Raw genomic sequence first — 21,873 nt, forward strand, 5'->3', positions numbered from 1 at the left:
ATGGCCTGCAAACCCTCAAGTGTTTACTCTCTGGACCTTTAGATTAAAAGTTTGGTTTCTTCTATGGACTGCTCCATCCCAGATATATATAATATAGTATAATATACTATAAATCGTGTTTGTGTATGTAATAGAGTATAGTATAATATTATATAATATAGTGTTGCATTCTTTTGGTCCCCTGAGATTTATAAATGTGAAGATCAGTGACTTACTGTTGAGAGCAGTTTTATTCCTGCATTCCAGAAATATAACAATGATTGGTGGATAGGAAGGCTGGTGAAAGAAGGCTGTGAGATTGGCTTCATCCCAAGTCCACTTAGATTGGAGAACATACGGATTCAGCAAGAACAAAAAAGAGGACGTTTTCACGGAGGGTAAGGCTCCTTCCTTTCTCTAAAGTTTTTTGGAGGAAGTAGGAAAATTAGGTGATATTTTCAAGTTTGCTTATTAGGTTAAACATATATGCTTTCAAAGTAAAAGCTACTTCTCTGTGTGCAAGGTGTTTCTGAAATTGACACAAAAGGGTTTCACATAGTTCACTCTCCCCATTGTGTGCTGTAGCCTGGACACCCCTGGAATCAACACGAATTCCACAGTGGAGACTGTTTTCTGTGGCTTCAGCAAACCCTCCTGGGAACCTAAGCTTTCCTCTGTGAGAGTCGTGTAGGGTATCCTTTCTCAGTACAGTAAGTGGGGGCCTGGCCTGACCTGGCATCATGGCTCTTCTTGGTTAACTTTCAGAGACTCTCTTTCAAGTGGGCACAGAATGCCATGGCACATGCAATACCATCCCGGGACTAGTAGCACTTTGTCCAGGGTTTTCTGTGGCTGCTGCCATCGCTTGGTACTTGGGGTAAGACTCTGTCCAGCTTCAGATGAATTAACCTCTAGTGAACTCATGAAGTAGCCACAAAGATCTCAGAGTGCAGGTATTTAAAGGTCCCAGGGATACAAGCAAAACCTGAGAGGAGAAATCAGAATCATACTGAGCCTGCATATATTGTGAGCCTACATTGAAGTACTGATTTGGTATGTGTTACCATTTTTTGAAAGTCCTAAAATAGAATCAGTTCTTTCTCTTAACTCTCAACCTCCTTTTTCTATTAGATCCTTTTCTGTTTCAAAAACTCCTCTGTTCTTCGGGGGCCCTTTTGCCTTTGTCATAATGGGAACCTCTTAAACAGTGATAGGAGATCACAAAAGTAGAGTGTTAGCCCACTTTTAATTATCATGCCTATAACATTATTAATGATTAATCCCTCTTATTACTTCTTCTCTAGACTTTTTATCTCTCATGCTGCTCCATGTGGGAACACATTTTCCTGTCTCAGGACCTTTGTAATTGCTGTTTCCTTTTACTGGACGCTTTTCTTCACTTTTCCACTGGATCACTCCATCTGCTTCAGATCTTAGTTAAATATCACCTTTTCAATGACCCCTTTCCTGCCACCACATTTAAAGTTGAATCCACTTCTCTTCCCTTGCTTCCTATCTCTCTCCCGACTCAGTTTTCTCTGTTGCACTTATTACTGTCAGAAATACTATATATTTACCTATTCATCTGTTTGATACTGATATTTCCCGTTAGAATTTGTCTGTATAAGGGAAGGAATTTTGTTTTTCCCCCCACTGTTGTATTCCTAGTTTCTAGGACAGTGAATACTCAATAGATATTTGAATGAAATAATAAATGAATTATTATCACCATTTCCAAAGTTATTCTACTATTATTACTATTATTCCATCAAATTATTTTACACTTCTGAACTAAAGGCTTACTTTGCCCACAGGCACAAGAGTAAAACCAAGAGCTCAAAGACATGATCTTCTTTTATCTTTATACCAACTGTGAAGTATAGTTTCTCCTTCTAGAGATGGGGAAACTCAGGCACAAAGATATGATATGGTGTGCCAAGGTCCCACAACTAGTAATGGGCAAAGCCAGGAGGAGAAATCAGATTGTCCTAACTCTAGGGACCATACTTAAGCACTGAAGGAAAGGACACTGGAGAAGTGGGAAGGTGGGCTCCTGAGGGCCCTGGTGGGCTCCAGGGAAGCTTCCCAAGCCACATGCAGGAACCAATACGAATGAGCTTCCGTTCCATTCCATAATATTATTCATGACCAAATCCTTACTGCCAGTTCTTAATTCTGATCCCCACATAAGAAGTGCTTCTTCCACATCTTACTGCTTGTTTTGAGCTGTGTTTGACATCCAGCTAGTGTACTGGTGACCAGTGTTGGTTAAAAAGACAGTTCACAAGAACATTCCTAGTAGTGATTCTTTTGCCTCATTTCTGCATTGAATAATTAGGAGACATACTTTAGCAAAATATTTCCAGGTCCTAGATAGTTTCCCACTTTCTCTGAGAAAGGAGGTCAAAGAAAACATTTGGGCAGATCCTTGAAGTACTCTATAGCAGGACTTGGTGTGTTTTGAATTACTTAGTGGATTAAGGCCAAAGAAAGCTTTGTACTCTCAAGTTCTATTTTGAAGGAATCTGGGGAATGAGTCTTTTTTTTCTTTGAATTTAATTTTATTTATTTTTTTATACAGCAGGTTCTTATTAGTTATCTATTTCATACATATTACTGTATATATGTCAATCCCAATCTCCCAGTTCATCCCACCACCCCCCACCAACTTCCCCCCCTTGGTGTCCATGCATTTGTTCTCTACATCTGTGTCTCTATTTCTGCCCTGCAAACCGGTTCATCTGTACGATTTTTCTATGTTCCACATATATGCATTAATATACAATATTTGTTTTTCTCTTTCTGACTTACTTCACTCTGTATGACAGTCTCTAGATCCATCCACGTCTCTACAAATGACCCAATTTCGTTCCTTTTTATGGCTGAGTAATATTCCATTGTATATATGTACCACATCTTCTATATCCATTTGTCTGTCAATAGGCATTTAGTTTGCTTCCATGACCCGGCTATTGTAAATAGTGCTGCAGTGAACATTGGGGTGCATGTGTCTTTTTGAACTATGGTTTTCTCTGGGTATATGCCCAGTAGTGGGATTGCTGAGTCATGTGGTAATTCTATTTTTAGTTTTTAAGTAACCTCCATACTGTTCTCCATAGTGGCTGTATCAATTTACATTCCCAGCAACAGTGCAAGAGGGTTCCCTTTCCTCCACACCCTCTCCAGCATTTGTTGTTTGTAGATTTTCTGATGATCCCCATTCTAACTGGTGTGGGGTCATACCTCATTGTAGTTTTGATTTGCATTTCTCTAATAATTAGTGATGTTGAGTAGCTTTTCATGTGCTTCTTGGCCATCTATATGTCTTCTTTGGAGAAATGTCTATTTAGGTCTTCTGCCCATTTTTGGATGGGTTGTTTATATTTTTAATATTGATCTGCATGAGCTGTTTATATATTTTGGAGATTAATCCTTTGTCCGTTGATTCGTTTGCAAATATTTTCTCTCATTCTGAGGGTTGTCTTTTCGTCATGTTTGTAGTTTCCTTTGCTTTGCAAAAGATTTTAAGTTTCATTAGGTCCCATTTGTTTATTTTTGTTTTTATTTCCATTACTCTAGGAGGTGGGTCAAAAAAGATCTTGCTGTGATTTACGTCAAAGAGTGTTCTTCCTATGTTTTCCCCTAGGAGTTTTATAGTGTCTGGTCTTACATTTAGGTCTTTAATCCATTTTGAGTTTATTTTTGTGTATGGTGTTAGGGAGTGTTCTAATTTCATTCTTTTACATGTAGCTGTCCAGTTTTCCCAGCACCACTTATTGAAGAGGCTGGCTTTCTCCATTGTATACCCTTGCCTCCTTTGTCATAGATTAGTTGACCATAGGTGCATGGGTTTATCTCTGGGCTTTCTATCCTGTTCCATTGATCTATATTTCTGTTTTTGTACCAGAACCATACTGTCTTGATTACTGTAGCTTTGTGGTATAATCTGAAGTCAGGGAGTCTGATTCCTCCAGCTCTGGTTTTTTCCCTCAAGATTGCTTTGGCTATTTGGGGTCTTTTGTGTTTCCATACAAATTTTTAGATTGTTTGTTCTAGTTCTGTAAAAAATGCCATTGGTAATTTGATAGGGATTGCATTGAATCCATAGATTGCTTTGGGTAGTATAGTCATTTTCACAATACTGATTCTTCCCATCCAAGAGCATGGTATATCTCTCTATCTGTTTGTGTCATCTTTGATTTCTTTCATCAGTGTCTTACCATTTTCTCAGTACAGGTCTTTTACCTCCGTAGGTAGGTTTATTCCTAGGTATTTTATTCTTTTTGTTGCAGTGGTGAATGGGATTGTTTCCTTAATTTCTCTTTCTGATCTTTCATTGTTAGTGTATAGGAATGCAAGAGATTTCTGTGCATTAATTTTGTATCCTGAAGCTTTACCAGATGTATTGATTAGCTCTAGTAGTTTTCTGGTGGCATCTTTAGGATTCTATATGTATAGTATCATGTCATCTGCAAACAGTGAAACTTTTACTTCTTCTTTTCCAATTTGTATTCCTTTTATTTCTTTTTCTTCTCTGATTGCCGTGGCTAGGACTTCCAAAACTATGTTGAATAGTAGTGGTGAGAGTGGACATCCTTGTCTTGTTCCTGATCTTAGAGGAAATGCTTTCAGTTTTTCACCATTGAGAATGATGTTTGCTGTGGGTTTGTCATATATGGCCTTTATTATGTTGAGGTAGGTTCCTTCTATGCCTACTTTCTGGAGAGTTTATATCATAAATGGTGTTGAATTTTGTCAAAAGCTTTTCCTGCATCTATTGAGATGATCATATAGTTTTTCTTCTTCAATTTGTTAATATGGTGTATCACATTGATTTGCATATATTGAAGAATCCTTGCATCCCTGGGATATATCCCACTTGATCATGGTGTATGATCCTTTTAATGTGTTGATGGATTCTGGTTGCCTGTATTTTGTTGAGGATTTTTGCATCTATGTTCATCAGTGATATTGGTCTGTAATTTACTTTTTTTGAGACACCTTTGTCTGGTTTTGGTATCAGGGTGATGGTGGCCTCATAGAATGAGTTTGGGAGTGTTCATTCCTCTGCAGTTTTTTGAAAGAGTTTGAGAAGGGTGGGTGTTAGCTCTTCTCTAAATGTTTGATAGAATTCACCTGTGAAGCCATCTGGTCCTGGACTTTTATTTGTTGGAAGATTTTTAATCACAGTTTCAATTTCATTACTTGTGATTGGTCTGTTCATATTTTCTATTTCTTCCCAGTTCAGTCTTGGAAGGTTATACCTTTCCAAGAATTTGTCCATTTCTTCCAGGTTGTCCATTTTATGGCATAGAGTTGCTTGCAGTAGTCCCTTAGGATGCTTTGTGTTTCTGTGGTGTCCATTGTAACTTCTCCTTTTTCATTTCTAATTTTATTGATTTGAGTCCTCTCCCTCTTTTTCTTGATGACTTAGGCTAAAGGGTTATCAATTTTGTTTATCTTCTCAAAGAACCAGCTTTTAGTTTTATTGATCTTTGCTATTGTTTTCTTTGTATCTATTTCATTTATTTCTGCTCTGATCTTTATGATTTCTTTCCTCTACTAACTTTGGGTTTTGTTTGTTCTTCTTTCTCTAGTTCCTTTAGGTGTAAGGTTAGATTGGTTTTTTTGAGACTTTTCTTGTTTCTTGAGGTAGGCTTGTATTGCTATAAACTTCCCTCTTAGAACTGCTTTTGCTGCATCCGATAGGTTTTGGAACATCATGTTTTAGTTGTAATTTGTCTCTAGGTATTTTTTGATTTCCTCTTTGATTTCTTCAGTGATCTCTTGGTTATTTAGTAACATTTTGTTTAGCCTCCATGTGTTTTGTGTTTTTTATGTTTTTTTCCCTGTAATTTATTTCTAATCTCATAGCGTTGTGGTTGGAAAAGATGGTTGATATGATTTCAATTTTTTTTTAATTTACCGAGGCTTGATTTGTGACCCAAGAGGTGATCTATACTGGAGAATGTTCTGTGTGCACTTGAGAAGAAAGTGTAATCTGCTGTTTTTGGATGGAATGTCCTGTAAATATCAAGTAAATCTATCTGGTCTATTGTGTCATTTAAAGCTTGTGTTTCCTTAGTAATAATCTGTTTGGATGATCTGTCCATTGTTGTAAGTGAGGTGTTAAAGTCCCCCACTATTACTGTGTTACTGTCAATTTCCTCTTTTATAGCTGTTAGCAGTTGCCTTATGTATTGAGGTGTTCCTATCTTGGGTGCATATATATTTATAATTGTTATATCTTCTTCTTGGATTGATCCCTTGATCATTATATAGTGTCCTTCCTTGTCTCTTGTAACATTCTTTATTTTAAAGTCTATTTTATCTGATATGAGTATTGCTACTCCAGCTTTCTTTTGATTTCCATTTGCATGCAATATCTTTTTCCATCCCCTCACTTTCAGTCTGTATGTGTCCCTAGGTCTGAAGTGGGTCTCTTGTAGACAGCATATATATGGGTCTTGTTTTTGCATCCATTCAGTGAGCCTGTGTCTTTTGGTTGGAGCATTTAATCCATTCACGTTTAAGGCAATTATTGATATGTGTGTTGCTATTACCATTTTCTTAATTGTTATGGGTTTGGTTTTGTCGGTCCTTTTCTTCTCTTGTGTTTCCCACTTAGAGAAGTTCCTTTAGCATTTGTTGTAGAGCTGGTTTGGTGATGCTGAATTCTCTTAGCTTTTGCTTGTCTGTAAAGTTTTTGATTTCTCCATTGAATCTGAATGAGATCCTTGCCGGGTGGAGTAATCTTAGTTGTAGGTTCTTCCCTTTCATAACTTTAAATATATCGTGCCACTCCCTTTGGCTTGTAGAGTTTCTGCTGAGCAATCAGCTGTTAACCTTGTTGGAGTTCCCTTGTATGTTATTTGTCGTTTTTCCCTTGTTCCTTTCAATAATTTTTCTTTGTCTTTAATTTTTGTCAGTTTGATTACTGTGTGTCTTGGTGTGCTTCTCCTTGGGTTTATCCTGCCTGGAACTGTGTGCTTCCTGGACTTGGGTGGCTATTTCCTTTCCCACGTTAGGGAAGTTTTCGACTATAATCTCTTCAAATATTTTCTTGGGTCTTTTCTCTCTCTCTTCTGCTTCTGGGACCCCTATGATGCGAATTTTGTTGCGTTTAATGTTGTCCCAGAGGTCTCTTTGGCTGTCTTCATTTTTTTTCATTCTTTTTTCTTTATTCTGTTCCACGGCAGTGAATTCCAGTATTCTGTCTTGCAGGTCAGTTATCTGTTCTTCTGCCTCAGTTATTCTGCTATTGATTCCTACTAGTGTATTTTTCATTTCAGTTATTGTATTGTTCATTTCTGTTTGTTTGTTCTTTAATTCTTCTAGGTGGCTGTTCTTTAATTCTTCTAGGTCCTTGTTAAACATTTCTTGCATCTTCTCAATCTTTACCTCCATTCTTTTTCCGAGGTCCTGGATCATCTTCACTATCATTATTCTGAATTCTTTTTCTGGAAGGTTGCCTATCTCCACTCCATTTAGTTGTTTTTCTGGGGTTTTATCTTGTTCCTTCATCTGGTACATAGTCCTCTGCCCTTTCATTTTGTCTATCTTTCTGTGAATGTGGTTTTCATTCCACAGGCTGCAGAATTGTTCTTCTTGCTTCTGCTGTCTGCCCTCTGGTGGATGAGGCTATCTAAGAGGCTTGTGCAAGCTTCCTGATGGGAGGGACTGGTGGTGGGTAGAGCTGGCTGTTGCTCGGGTGGGCAGATCTCAGTTAAACTTTAATCTGCTTGACTGATGATGGGTGGGGCTGGGTTCCCTCCCTGTTGGTTGTTTGGCCTGAGGCGACCCAACACTGGAGCCTACGGGGCTCTTTGGTGAGGCTAATGGCAGACTCTGGGAGGGCTCACACCAAGGAGTACTTCCCAGAACTTCTGCTGCCAGTGTGCTTGTCCCCACGGTGAGCCACAGCCACCCCCCTCTGCAGTAGACCTTCCAACACTAGCAGGTAGGTCTGGTTCAGTCTCCTATGAGGTCACTGCTCCTTCCCCTGGGTCCCGATGTGCACACTACTTTGTGTGTGTCCTCCAAGAGTGGAGTCTCTGTTTCCCCCAGTCCTGTCGAAGTCCTGCAGTCAAATCCTGCTAACCTTCAAAGTCTGATTCTCTAGGAATTCCTCCTCCTGTTGCCGGACTCCCAGGTTGGGAAGCCTGACGTGGGGCTCAGAACCTTCACTCCAGTGGGTGGACTTCTGTGGTATAAGTGTTCTCCAGTTTGTGAGTCACCCATCCAGCAGTTATGGGATTTGATTTTATTGTGATTGCGCCCCTCCTACCGTCTCATTATGGCTTCTCCTTTGTCTTTGGATGTGGGGTATCTTTTTTGGTGAGTTCCAGTGTCTCCCCGTTGACGATTGTTCAGCAGTTAGTTGTGATTCCAGTGCTCTTGCAAGAGGGAGTGAGCGCACATCCTTCTACTCTGCCATCTTTGGGGAATGAGTCTTAAGTTCCTTTTCTGTATCTTAGGAAATCCAGTGGAAATTCTTCTTCAAGTCTTGGAGAAATGGTATCAGGGACATTTCGAGCAACCCCCACATCAACAGGTGAGGGTTTCAGTTAGACCTTTTTTTTTTTTTTTTTTTTTTTTTTTCAGTTAGACCTTTTTTTAATGGAATGTATTCCTTTCTTAATATTTGAAAGTTCATGCAAGTATTTTTACTAATTTGGAAGCAATTTAAAAACTTGACTTAAAGATTTTTCTACTTAACTTTTCATTGCTCATTTGCTTTCTATGGTCATTTGATTTGATCTAAAGGGTACTTGTGGTACTAGAAATTCAGATCATGGTAATATAACTTTGTAAAATCTTATTTGCCCTCTATTTTATAAATCATTCAGAAGCAAGTTCATTATTCCACCCAGAAACCCAGCAGACTTTAAGATGGTGAGGGCCAACCAATTAAAAAGTTTTTACAAAGTTGTAAAGTCTGAAGAAAATGCTCTATTTAAGTCTCCATGTAAAACTTTAGGGTGTGTTGGTACAGCCTGGGCGGTGGAGGTGGAGAGGGTTGAAGCAGAGAATGAGGTTAAGCCCAGATGACCTCACTTCTGTTTGGACAGCAGATAACTGAGCCCTGGAATTAATGGTAATGAAGAGGCAGTGGCGGCCCAATCAGGAGTTGTGTATTTAGAAACTGTGGAGGTATTCAAGCAGGAGTTTTTCTTCCACCACGTTCCCTGACTCCTATAGGCTCATTTCATTCTGCCCAGAATTGATGCTGCATTAAGTCATCCAGGATTACCAATTCAGAATGACAGATCCAAGGTCTATCCTGGTCTATCCTAACTGCAGGAAACTGGATTGATTCTGGAACAGATCTGAGTATCTGGGTCCTTGTTCATGTGAATCCTGATTTCCATGGCTCTGAGCCAAACTCTGGGTCTCTGGGTTGTCCGCAAATGGACTGGACCTGATTGGGTGGCCACAAAGCCACTTTAATCAGATATTGAGTATATTTTGCCTCATCCCCATTTGTTGGACATTTAGGTCATTGCAGCTTTTCACTATTACAAACAAGAAAGAACAGGAATAACTGATTATAAACTTACTTGAAATTAAGAGCAACATAGTAGGAAAAATGTGTCAATATTCTGGAAAGTGAGCAGAAAGACTTAAGAACACAAAAAGAACCGCAAAATTTTTTGATAATTCACCAAAATTACAAATCCAAAAATAACTAGTGAGTGAGGTAATGATCATTACTATCCAAATTGTTATTCTAAGTTTCTTTTTATCAAATTTGATTTGTCCAAGTTGTTGTCAGCCACACTGCATGGTGTGTCCAGCACAGGAACAACCCATGGCCTGTGAGTGGCCCAGCCAATGTTATTATGAAATCCACCCTCCCCACCCCACATGAAATCAGGATATAAGCCCGTTCTAACGGGGAGGAAGTTGTCTGTTTTTGCATTTGTCTTCAAAATTGGCCCGACCAGTATGAAACAGTAGAGTGGTGCTCTGCAGAGTGGGTGAATTGGAAAATGACGAAAATGACAGGGACAAATTGGTACATTCTTCCTTCTTTTAAAAGCATGTGCTAACAATGACAGAGATTGCATATTTTGATATGGCTCTCATTGTTGTCTTTTAGCAAAACAGAAGCAAAAAGTGGTAAGTTGTGTTTCCTTTTTAAATCTGCTGTGAAGGTTTCTATCCATACATGCCTGCAATGCTCCATTTCAGTGACCCAAATGGCTATAAAATAAGGGAGGAGTCTCCTTGGTGGGACCTGTGGTCATCATTTCTCATTTGACCTGAGGATTGTGAATGTTGTGGCTGTGGAGGAGGTGTGCTGACCCTCCCCTTGTCATGCGTGTCCAATCATCTTTTTCAGACGGAGCACATCCCTCCCTACGATGTTGTGCCATCCATGCGTCCGGTGGTGTTAGTGGGGCCGTCACTGAAGGGTTATGAGGTACAAATACCAGTCTGTTACGCTTCAGTTCTTGATCAAGAACCTAGGTGACAGCCATTTGGAGCTTGCTTCTCAGGGTCTGCTTTCACACGGGTCCTAACAGAAGCCAGCCCTCAGCTTGTGAAGGCAGGAGGTGCAGCGTGGGGCTTACGTGGCCCTTCACTCTTTCTTCCCTCCCTGGCCCACTTCTTGCCTTTCATGTATTACAGTGTTCAGAAATAGCTCCCTCAAAATATTTATAATGGGAAGTTCTTGTCAAAAATTTGCTCTGCATTCAATTCAAAGAAAAGGATTTTTTCTGTCTCAACTGTTCCCGTTGCTATTAGAAATAATAGAGTATGAACAGCACAAGGGAACATATAGGCAATATGCCAGCAAACCTCACCTCAGAGCACCAACAGATCTCACCTTGCTGCGTGCTCAAGACAATGGCATATTCCACCAAACATTTCTCTGCTTCTTTACTTTAAAGACCATATTAAAGAAAAAAAAAATACTCCACTAAAAGTATTAGTGAACTCCTTCAGAGATTAATTAAACAAAACCATGCAAAAAGGAAAAGAGTAAAGACTTAGATCACTGCATTTCAGATGTTGCCATTTTGGCTTTATGCCAGCGTGGATAAGAATAAGTGGGTAGGACATTAAAATCTGAAGGTGGGCAACCTCCAAGGCACCCTTCCCACTGAGTTAGCATAGTGGCTGGCACATAGTAGGCATTCAGTACTCATTTGTTGAGTGAATTAATGAGTCTCTTTGAGGCAGATTTAAGAATCCCATCTCCTTCTCACCCACCCTCCCTTTTCCCCTTCTCCTTCCTCTCCTCCTCTCCCCTTCTCAATGGGGAACATCAGAGAAAGAGCAGGAGAGCGGGGTACAGAAATCCAGCCCTAGGCGTGGAGAATTTCCACCGACTTGCACAGACTAGCAGGAGGCAGAGCCCCAGGCTGGCCTGAGGAGCTCTAGCTGCTCCTCACTGAAGGCAGGCACCACTCAGGTACGCCAAGGATAGGCTGCACCTGCTCACAGAGCTAGCCTATCGTGGACTCTCGGTGGCAGTTCCACCCCCTAAAAGGAGATGAGGGTTTGCCTTGGATCTAGTGAACACTGCTGGTTCATGCCTCAACACCCTGGAGGAGAACCAAGGGGGGAAGTTGAGTAAGTGCAACTGGTTAAGTATTACAGACTCTGTCCACGGTCACCTGCCCTGTCCCACCTCCACCAGACAAGTGGCTGTGATCAGATCTTGGCTCCATCAGAATGCCTTCCCTTTCAGCTCTCTCACTTTTGACTTCTCTCTCTGCGTGTGTTTGCCTCATTCTTTTTTTTTTTCACCTCTGCAAAGGTCACAGACATGATGCAGAAAGCCCTCTTTGATTTCCTGAAGCACAGGTTTGATGGGAGGTGAGGCATACAGATGCTTTTGTATTCTTTATTTTCCTTTAACCAAACATGAATGATAAATTGATTTGTGGATCTATGTTTCTGGTGATTGCAGATGTCCTCTAATTAAAAGTTAACTCAATGTTCAGGGGAGAATACAATGAAAGTGTTCTGAAAATATGAAGTTATGACGTGTAGCATTGAATCCCTTAAAGAAAAAGGACCTTGAGAAGGAAAATTATCCATTTGTTTTATTTATATGTGTTAGTCTTTATTTTCTCACTTGTTAGTGAACTCATACCAAGCTTATGTTTATAAAAAATAATGAAAATATAGAATATTTCTGACAAATATGGTGCCTCACTGGTCAAGATGGGTAGTATCATTTGGGAATTGTACGTGTGCATGCATGTATGCGTGTGTATCATATGAAGGTATAAAGTACTGAATTTCCTTAAAAGAAGAGCGCAAGAAATGTTTTCATCATAAGTTTCCAAAAATGACTATTTTGTAGGGAATAGTACTTCTTTGGATGTTCAGTTCTGGGTTTGTTTTACTAGACATTTCATTGCTATTTTATGGGTTTCTTTTGTATGTATCCTATCCCCCTATGACCCATTATCAACAGGGCTCAGTCTTTAACCATCAGAAAATTTTATCATTTAAGTTTTGTGAAAAATATCTGGAAAGAGTTTCTGTATTTTGCAGAGAAACGGTAAAAAGTCCATACTGACTCAATACTAAGTACCAAGCTCTTTCACAATTCAGAATGCACTCCATGTAAAAATAACCACGTGCAAATACCTGAAGACTTATTAGAAATGAAGAAAACTTAGTGTGTGCTAAGTATGGTTAAATGCATCCAGCTTACCAAATATTTAAGTATTTGAAGACATTTTTAAAATATCCACAAATAGATTTTTTTAAATATGGTATTTTAAGAAAAAAGCAAACATGATAATGCTTTAAGTACAAATTGTATGCATTTGTCAAAAGAAAAACCTTCTGGATAATTGTGTTTGAAATATTTGTTAGTTTCTGGGACTATATACAAAGAAAATAAACTGAGATTTTAGTTCCAATAATTGAGATTTTAGTTCAAGAAAGCAGAATGCTTCAGTGCCATTATATGAATTGCTAAGTATCTTAGTACAGGCCAGGCTGCCTTAATAAGTAGAGCCCAAAATGTGTAATGAATCAAACACAATGGAAGCTTAGTGTTGCTCATTTAATAGTCTGAGGCAGGTGTTCCTCAGCTGGGAAGGTGGGTAGTGTGGAGGAGGGAAGGACTGGGCAAAATGTTTGTCCTGCCTGTCATTTGGGACCCTTGACCTGGGGTTGGTCTCTCCAATTAGCTGTAGAGAGAGGAGCAAGCTGGCCTGGAAGTGACTTCACATCATTCTCACATTTCATTGGCTAGAACTTAGTCATGTGGCCACACCTAATTGCAAAGGAGGCTGGGAATTACAGTCTAGCTGTGTGCCCAAGAGGAAGAGTAAATGGATTTTGCTGAACAAATAATAGTCTGCCACATTTATCTAGTGGACACAAAGGGCTTAATAAGAAAGTCATGGATGTATCCTATTCTCTGTTTTTTTGTTTCTGTTTTTTTTTAAACAAATAGGCAGAGGATGAAGTAATTTCAGAGAAAACAAGTGAAAAGCACTGAGTACTAGACTCTTGGAGTTGGAAGGAAATGTAAAAGTCCTTTTAGGCTAATCTCTTATGTCCCCAAACCACAAGTAGATGGATAACCTTCTTCTGTTGGAAAACTTTTGACTACTGGGAAATTACTTCTTAAAAAAGCATCACAAAGAAACAGCTGAACTCTGACTCGTTAAGTTAATAATACTGGTGTTGGTCCTTGCCTCTGATGACAGACGCCATCACCCTTACCCTCATGCAGCTCTCCCTGGGTTGGCCGCAGCTGACATGCCTGGCTCAGTCAGTCACACTTCCTTCAGCTGTGCTTAGAGTCACATGGTTCTAACCTGCAGTGCCTTTATTTAAGGAAGTTCTGAGAAGTGCCTCATCCTGTGGCCCCATAATAGCCCTTGAGCTGAACAAATGCCATCCTATACGCAATCAGCTTCTGTTAGATTGTTTTGGTCCCCACTTAACATCCCTGTAAGCAGCAGTATAATTAAAAGTTTGAAAGGTAGGACCTATGGAAAAGAAGAAAGGAATTATTATAATTTAGCAAAGAGAAAGTGAGTGACTTAATTACTGCCTTCAAGAATGAAGAATCTGAGGTTCTTCCTCAATCTTCAGACCCAAAAAGAGGAAATGCATTTAATTGTAAGAACAGAGATTTACCAGCTAGAGTTACCTGATTCACCAAGCACCTTGTACACACTATTGAAGTTGGTTTTAGTAGAAATAGAATTAAAATTTCAATGCCAAGTGTTCCATGGGGTCTGATGGCACAGCAGAGGGTCTGGAGATATGAGGAAGAATACAGCAAAAGTAATAGCTGGAGAAAGAGACTCAGCCCTAGAGAGATCTGATGTATGGCAGAGTTGGAGAAAGCTAGACATTAAAAGTGGGAGTAGGAGAGTGGATTTGCTTTCAAATTAGAAGAGGCCAGTGTAGCAGAAAAATGATAATGCATTCGTTGGTTGAGTATATATAGAGAGACTTTGGTAAGGAAGAAGAAATGTGCAATGTGGATACACAATGACTCTGACATGTCTGCTGTGTGGGGAATATCCTTACATTCTGAGCCATGACAATCTGCTGTGTTATGTTTTACCAATTAATAAAAGGAGAGAAAACAACAAATAGTCTTTAATTGAAACCAGCCAAGAGAACAATTACACAGTGGGCTTTTGCACAGCAATACAACATAAACAATATGTTCTAGTGGAAACCTACACAGTGTTTTGTTGGTTATGAATGCAGTAGGTCAGACAAAATAGGATAAAGTCTTTTCTTTTTCAGAAAGAGCCTAAAAAGCAAAAAAAAAAAACAACAGAAAAAACAACAACAAAAAAAAAACACGGCTAAAAGGCTTGCTTCTTCAATACCGTTTTTCAGATCTTGGCTAAAAAATAATTCAACAAATTGGATTAAAATCCAACATTGACTATTACAGAATCATATGCTTATTTTTTTATGATACCTTAGAAATTATTTGAATCAGTTTAAAGCTACTTACTTATTTTACAATTTTATTGTTATTGTAGGGACTAACTACAATCTATGTAAGAAAAATGGAAAGCACGATACTAAATACTTCCTGAGGGAACCCCTGTACATGTGGATCTCCACACATAGTGACAATTCCTATGCACAGATCATAAACTAAGTGAGCCTAACGAGCTGCTACAGTGGCACCAGCCTGGCAGGGACACAGTGGATGCACAATGGCATGGAGCTTTTCTTTCTTCATTTAACACCACAAACATTCAACGGGGATCATCCTTTCAGATGAGGTTTGTTCAGCTTGTTGAATCTACCATTCATAGGCTGAACAGCAAGCAGTCAAACCAATTGCAATTTGTTGACCTATGCTAATCATTTCAAATCCCAACAAAGTTGTAACTTTAGGCTTTTTGACAACTGGATCAGATCAGCTCTATGGCAGTTATAGGACACTTTGTAACTGACATGATTATGGCCCCAAATCATAAATGAACATACAAATAGGATCTGAAGCTATTAGCCAAGGAATGCTTAAAAAAAAAAAAAGGTTTGAGAAATAATTTGAAGAAAGGAGGCTAAGAATATAATTTAGGGAGACTCAAAGAAGTAGTATTTATTTATAAAAGGAAATGGCAACAGCTGATGCTATCACAAAGCAGCCAAGACATGGAAGATTTGCAGTCAGCAAATGGGAAAGAACAATACAGTGCCTTCTGTTTCATAACCAATATCATCCTCTTATTATCTCCTCCTCCTACTCTCTATTCAAATGCAGACTCATCAGTGGACACTCAAGCACTAGAGATAATTAATTGAAAACTTTAATGCCAAATATGATTTTTCAAATTAGCAGATTTTGATTGCAACATGTCTGACCTTATTCTCCCATCCTCAAAGTATATATAAATTTCACAGACTCCAAGAATGGGAGAGTTCATGGTAGACTGCTAACTTTTTTTTTTTTTTTTTTTTTTTTGCGGTACGCGGGCCTCTCACTGCTGTGGTCTCTCCCGTTGCGGAGCACAGGCTCCGGACGCGCAGGCTCAGCGGCCATGGCTCATGGGCCCAGCCGCTCCGCGGCACATGGGATCTTCCCGGACCGGGGCACGAACCCGTGTCCCCTGCATCGGCAGGCGGACTCTCAACCACTGCACCACCAGGGAAGCCCGACTGCTAACTTTTGAGGATAGAATATAAAGAAACTGTCTCCTTCAAGTCTCAAATCTCCAACAGCTACCTTGTATACATTATATATGTGCCTATCAACATAGGACACTATGAATAATTATTTAAGAAAGCACTTTTATATATTACCTGGTTTGCTCCTAATGACAATCCTGTGAGATAACTCAACAAAGCCACTATCACCACTTTATTGATTATGATATTGATGCTCAAAAGATGGCATGACTTGACCATGGTCACACAACCAGCCAAGAGGAAGACCCAGGAAGAGTACCGAGGTCTACATATGCCTTCCATTCCTGTTCTCCTGACAGTTTGCTGTCTGATCTTTGGAATGTTTTCCCTTTGTGAAGGAAGTCTAAGCGTTTTAATAAAAACTAATATACTAACAGGGTTGCATATTAGATGTGGCAAGGGTAGAGTTTAAAAGGATCTTTAGCTGTTCCATTATCAACATGGAAATACTAATTATTGTTGAATGTGCGTCTCACCTAAGAGTAATGTCTTTCCATAGAAAAATCTCAGAAAACTAATACTCATAGCACATGATGGACTGCAGAAATAATGAATTCCAAACCAGAAATAAGCAACAATTAGGGTTCAGATTTACTAGATTTAGAGATATATATATACAGTCTGCTGGGGAACTGCACTTCTGTTAGTCTTTTATCTCCGGGCTAGTAATTACTGACACTACATCACAAAAAAGTTTCCAAGGGAACTTTTTAGAGATGTATATCAAATAAGATACATAGAAGTACTGAAAGAAACTAGAGGATATGAGTATAGCAAGAAAAGAAATAGAAAGGGTATAACTTTAAGTAAAAAAAAAAAAGTAAATAGACTAGCATTTAATGATGAATGTAATTACATTGCTGGGGAGCCTTTTAAACAACAAAAAAAGTTTGGATTTGGTGTCTGAGTTTGATAATAGTAAGCATCTTTGCATGGAAAATAAAAACTCCTGCTTTGTCTTATTAGAGGGTTTCTGGAGCTGTGTCTGTCTTCTCCTGAGCTGTTTCATAATGTGTATTTTTATTAAGAAATAACCTATATTAACAAATTAGCTGCCATTTTATTGACCAATAAAAGAAGAAAAAGAACCTTTTATTGTCCACACCTTTTCCTGGTTTGGGAATACATGAAGCAGGTTTTTTTTTTTCCATTTTTGTGTATGTGTGTTATTGTTTTGTTTTTTTGGTAAAACTTTGGATGTGTCTGAAAATGGCTTGGTAAAAGTGTGTTAAAACCCAGAAAAAAATAAGAGTGCACATCTGTTGATGATCCTTTCAAGTTTTAAGAACCAAGGGTCACTATTTGGCTAGTATAGAGCTAGCAAATTTGATTTTCACTGAAGCAGAGTAGACTCTTTGGGCCCTCTAAAAATCATTATTCTAGAAGGTTGAATTCTGTCCCTAAACCAACCCACTTCTCTCCAGTCATATATTTGAATTGCTCTGGAAATTAACTGTATGTTTCTAACCAGCAACCCCATTCTTAAAACTACAAACAAAAAAACCGGAAACTCAAAAATAAGCAAATCCTCTTCTGTAGGTACAAGGAGCTATGACCGCAAAGACTCCCTATGAGATTTCATGCCTCAAGGGCAGCAGCCAACTGAGTAATGGAGACTCAGATGTGGGCTTCACTGACTTTAACCTGATTTAGATCTTGACCATCTCTCAGCATGTGGCCAAGATCTGCACTTGATGATGTGGCTGGTATCAGGAGATTCAGCGTTGCTGGAGAAGAAAACTGAAACTGTAAGAGAATTGTGAGTCAGGTGACTAAGTACTGGCCTGGTGCTTGGGGACCTGTACTTTAGACCTTCTTAGACTCTAAATAACCATGTATAACTTCCTCTCTGTGTCTCACTTTTCTTCTTGATAAAATGAAGAAGTGGGACTTCCCTGCTGGTGCAGTGGTTAAGAATCCACCTGCCAATTCAGGGGACACGGGTTCGAACCCTGGTCATGGAAGATCCCACATGTCATGGAGCAACTAAGCCTGTGCGCCACAACTACTGAGCCTGTGCTTTAGAGCCCGCGAGACACAACTACTGAAGCCCGCACACCTAGAGCCTGTGCTCCACAACAAGAGAAGCCACCGCAATGAGAAGCCTGTGCACCACAACAAAGAGTAGCCCCTGCTTGCCACAACTAGAGAAGGCCCACGTGCAGCAACAAAGACCCAACGCAGCCAAACATAAATTAATTAATTTTAAAAAATGAAGAAGTTGTACAGACCAGTGTTTTCCAATATCTTTTAGCAGTTGAACAAGTTCTTACAATGAAATCATAGATTAGCCCTCTGTGTAGAAAACGTAAATGCAGGGGTGTTTGCCTGGCATTGAGGGTCAGAAAGCTGGGGCCCTCCTGGCCTACTCAACCCCCATTTAACATTCTCAGTAGCCCAAGATGTATTTCACAAAATTCTTGATTTCTTCAGAAGACAATTTGAAGATGCCTCGAATAATTTATTAGAGCCTAAAAAATTCTAAGAAGTTAAAAAATTTTAAACTTCCTGACCATCTATAGCTTATATATACAACAATGCAAACAAGGAGTACTTTGCTTTAAAAGAGCACAAGAACTTTTGCACAGCCTGCTGCTTTAAAGAAATCATTTCCAACCATTTATGAAAAGGACTATTTTAAACTCTCCCCAAGGATTCAGGTCCCTGAAGTCAGGTGAAGAGTCTCCTGAGAGTGCTGACAGTGTTGTCCCCAAATAGGTGTGAGATGACATATGGCTCAATAATTGTTGCTAACTCTACCCTCTTCCCTGCTCCACCAGCTAGAGGCGTTTGAAAGTGGGGGAGAATAAGTGCAGTGAGTACAAAAGGGAAGGGGCGAGACTCAATTCTTGTCTCCTTCCTGGAACTCTGCCAAGTTTTGGAGATAAGAATGAAGAAGGGCCCATGATGGCAGTAGCTGGCTTAGAGAGGCATTCTTTGCATTCTGCAGGGAGATCATAATCTGAAGTTGTGCAATCCCAGCTTAAAATAAAGAATTTTAAAATTATAAATTCCAGAGCTTCTCATCATATACAGATAGACCCCTGTCTCCATTCATTTGCAGTGTCTCGGTTTTATTCTTGTCTTGCATGACTGCAAGATACTTCCTAACTTATGGAAATCCTGGAACAATCCTTATATTGCCTTCAGCAATAGTGTCTTATTACTGCCCACAATATGCATTCAAAGCAATATGCAAATATGCTGAAGAATCCTTGTGCCTGCCGAAGAGAAATCATATTTTTCATATTCTTAGAAATGAAACATTCCTTTGGGCCTGTGGCGAAATGCTTCATGTACCATTAGTTAACTGTTGAGCATCAGGAATGCAACACAGCTGATTGTCTTTGATGATTGGAATGAAGAGGATTTCCCCCTTTGACCAGCAGCATTGATGCACCTGGGCAGAGCATTTGCCGTTCCTGAAAGTCTTGTTCAAGAGCAAATCAACTGTGAATTGTGGGGAAATTGTATTGCTGCTTCCTAGAAAGAGCATGGTTTATTCGTATGTTTTGATTCCCTCCTGGTATGGTGTGTATTATAAGGAGAATTCGGCAAGGCAGACAATAGTGGAGGAAGAGCTGCATTTTTCCTGGAGTCTTTTTTTGTTAAATACCCAAAACCTTCCTCCATTCTGCTCTGCCTGTATTTTAATGCTAGCGAAATCCTATTTAAAAATACTTGTGGCCAATGTTTATTATACTGTGGTTGCAGTATAGTATGTGAGGCGGTTATTAAGTACTGTGGTTATAAATCTCTTGGAGAGCCCCACGACATTTTTACTGGCTTGTTCTGTTCTGTGTTCCTATTCATAGGATATCAATAACAAGAGTGACAGCTGACATTTCTCTTGCTAAGAGGTCTGTCCTAAATAATCCCAGCAAGAGAGCAATAATTGAACGCTCAAACACTCGGTCCAGCTTAGGTAAGATGTTCAAATGTGGTACTGCGCTCTCAGACCGGGGTGACACATGTTGCATTTGTGAATGTCTTTCCAATTTGCCCATTTTCCCCATTCTGAAGGGGGAAGCGCTGATTAACTGACAAGAAGGCTAGCCATGGAAAAGCAGGGAGCAGAGTCCTGCAGTAGCCTGAGACTCCTCTTTCTCAGCTCCAGTCACTTAGCTAATTAGTAGTCTGGTAGGAAGAATCCTCAACAGGTTGTCCTCCTCTGTTACTGCCTCAACACGCGAAACCACTCATCCCTGCTTTGCCTGAGCTTCTCAATGAGGCTAATGATATCTGTCATACCCAAGTCACAGCCGACATGAAAGGAAATGAGATGTCCACCTTTCCCAGATCCTTAGAAGGAAGCTAGATAATGATGTTCTCAGTGTGGTTTCTGCTGCCAGCTGGTGCCCAGAGTAGTCACATCCTTAAGTGGAAGTAGCAACCACCATTAATACCGTTCAGGGAGTTTAAACATGTCTTTCCTGGTGAACCAATCAGAAAGCATCCTGAAATTCACCACAATGGAGAAGAAAAAGCACTATATGTGATTAGTTCCGTCAAGCCATGCAGGAGCGAGGCTGTGGAGGATGGATTCACCAACCACAGAAGTGGGTCCAGCCCGCAGGAGAATCATATCACTCATCTCAAAAGCCTGTTTGTGGTTTCTATGGTGGCCCAGAGTGGTGTAGTCCACTTATAACTCTCTTTTGCATTCACATTCTGAGGGCAACTTGTTTACTGCCCTATTCCTCATGGACAGAGTAGGAAAGACAGGGTTTTTCTATGCCACTACATTTTTTAAAAAAAACTACTTAAATGAGCTCTGTAGGTGATAGAAAACTTTTTCTAAAATTAGGGTTTCTAAGATAGATTGCATGCCCAAATATCCCATCAAGTGTCCATTGAAGGCTATGCCAAGAATTGTGCAGGTGGAAAGAGACGAGTGTCATCTCTATTCCTGGCCTGGGATTGGCACATGGTAATTGCTCAATAAATGTTTGTTGGATGGCTGCTTTTTGAAAGAATGCTGAACCTACCAAATGGGACAGTTGTCAGCGTTTGTGAGAGCAGGATCCCAGACATCGGTGGTTCCTTCTTTAGTTCTGTATTTAGAGCCTTCCACAGACAGAGTGAAACACTCTTAAAGGCACAGTATTTTGACCTTCAGGGGTGTTGATGGCAGAGTTGATGATGATAAATCAGATTAGGTAACTGACTAAAGTAGTATATCATGGGTGACAAGGATACCAAATTAGATTGAAGGTTTCTCAAATAAGCATGTGTTCTCTGTTCTCCTGTCTTCCACCCTCCTTTCCATTCCTCACAGTGCCTTTGACTCTTAACCATTCCTTCCTCTGATGTATAATGAGAGGCTAAAGGACACTTAAAAACATAAGCTAGGTTGCCTGACTTTTTCAGCCATCTTGCACCAGCCTAGAGTGTGATGGGCATTCTGTGAGGTCATTCCATATCACCTTTGTAGTCACCTGTTGTCAGAGTCAGTGGAGTGGGTGCAGTGGGGTTGGTGTAAATATTGAGGAAGAAACAAGGTAGATATCAGTTCACTGGTTTTCCTTTTTACTCTGTAAAGTCATAACTCCCACAACCATTGGAGATAATTTAATGGCAGCCTATTATAATAACCACTATGTGAGCCACTTATGCCCATTTGTCTGCTTGTTAATGCACATGTGTAGATTGTTTCATCAAATGTTTATTGAACACTTGTTACTGCCATGCATTGTACCAGACTTAGGAAGTACAGACATAAATAAGGCAAAGTATCTTAGC

The 21,873-nt window shown here is 39.7% G+C and overlaps 1 protein-coding gene across 7 annotated transcripts in view; it reads left to right on the plus strand.

The window, feature by feature from the left end:
• The window catches only part of CACNB4 (calcium voltage-gated channel auxiliary subunit beta 4), a 268,460-nt gene that overhangs the window by 220,459 nt on the left and 26,128 nt on the right, over positions 1 to 21,873 (plus strand). For 6 of the 7 annotated variants that reach the window (XM_067741968.1, XM_067741969.1, XM_067741972.1 and 3 more), the window contains 6 exons: positions 247 to 377; positions 8,457 to 8,533; positions 10,082 to 10,101; positions 10,325 to 10,405; positions 11,750 to 11,808; positions 19,947 to 20,056. In XM_067741968.1, the coding sequence (XP_067598069.1) occupies positions 247 to 377; positions 8,457 to 8,533; positions 10,082 to 10,101; positions 10,325 to 10,405; positions 11,750 to 11,808; positions 19,947 to 20,056 (478 nt within the window). Of the gene's footprint in view, positions 1 to 246; positions 378 to 8,456; positions 8,534 to 10,081; positions 10,102 to 10,324; positions 10,406 to 11,749; positions 11,809 to 19,946; positions 20,057 to 21,873 lie in introns of those variants that run through there. The other variant, XM_067741974.1, reaches the window with a different exon arrangement.

This window comes from Pseudorca crassidens, chromosome 6 (genome assembly GCF_039906515.1).
Source record: "Pseudorca crassidens isolate mPseCra1 chromosome 6, mPseCra1.hap1, whole genome shotgun sequence".
NCBI classification, from domain to species: Eukaryota; Metazoa; Chordata; class Mammalia; order Artiodactyla; family Delphinidae; genus Pseudorca; species Pseudorca crassidens.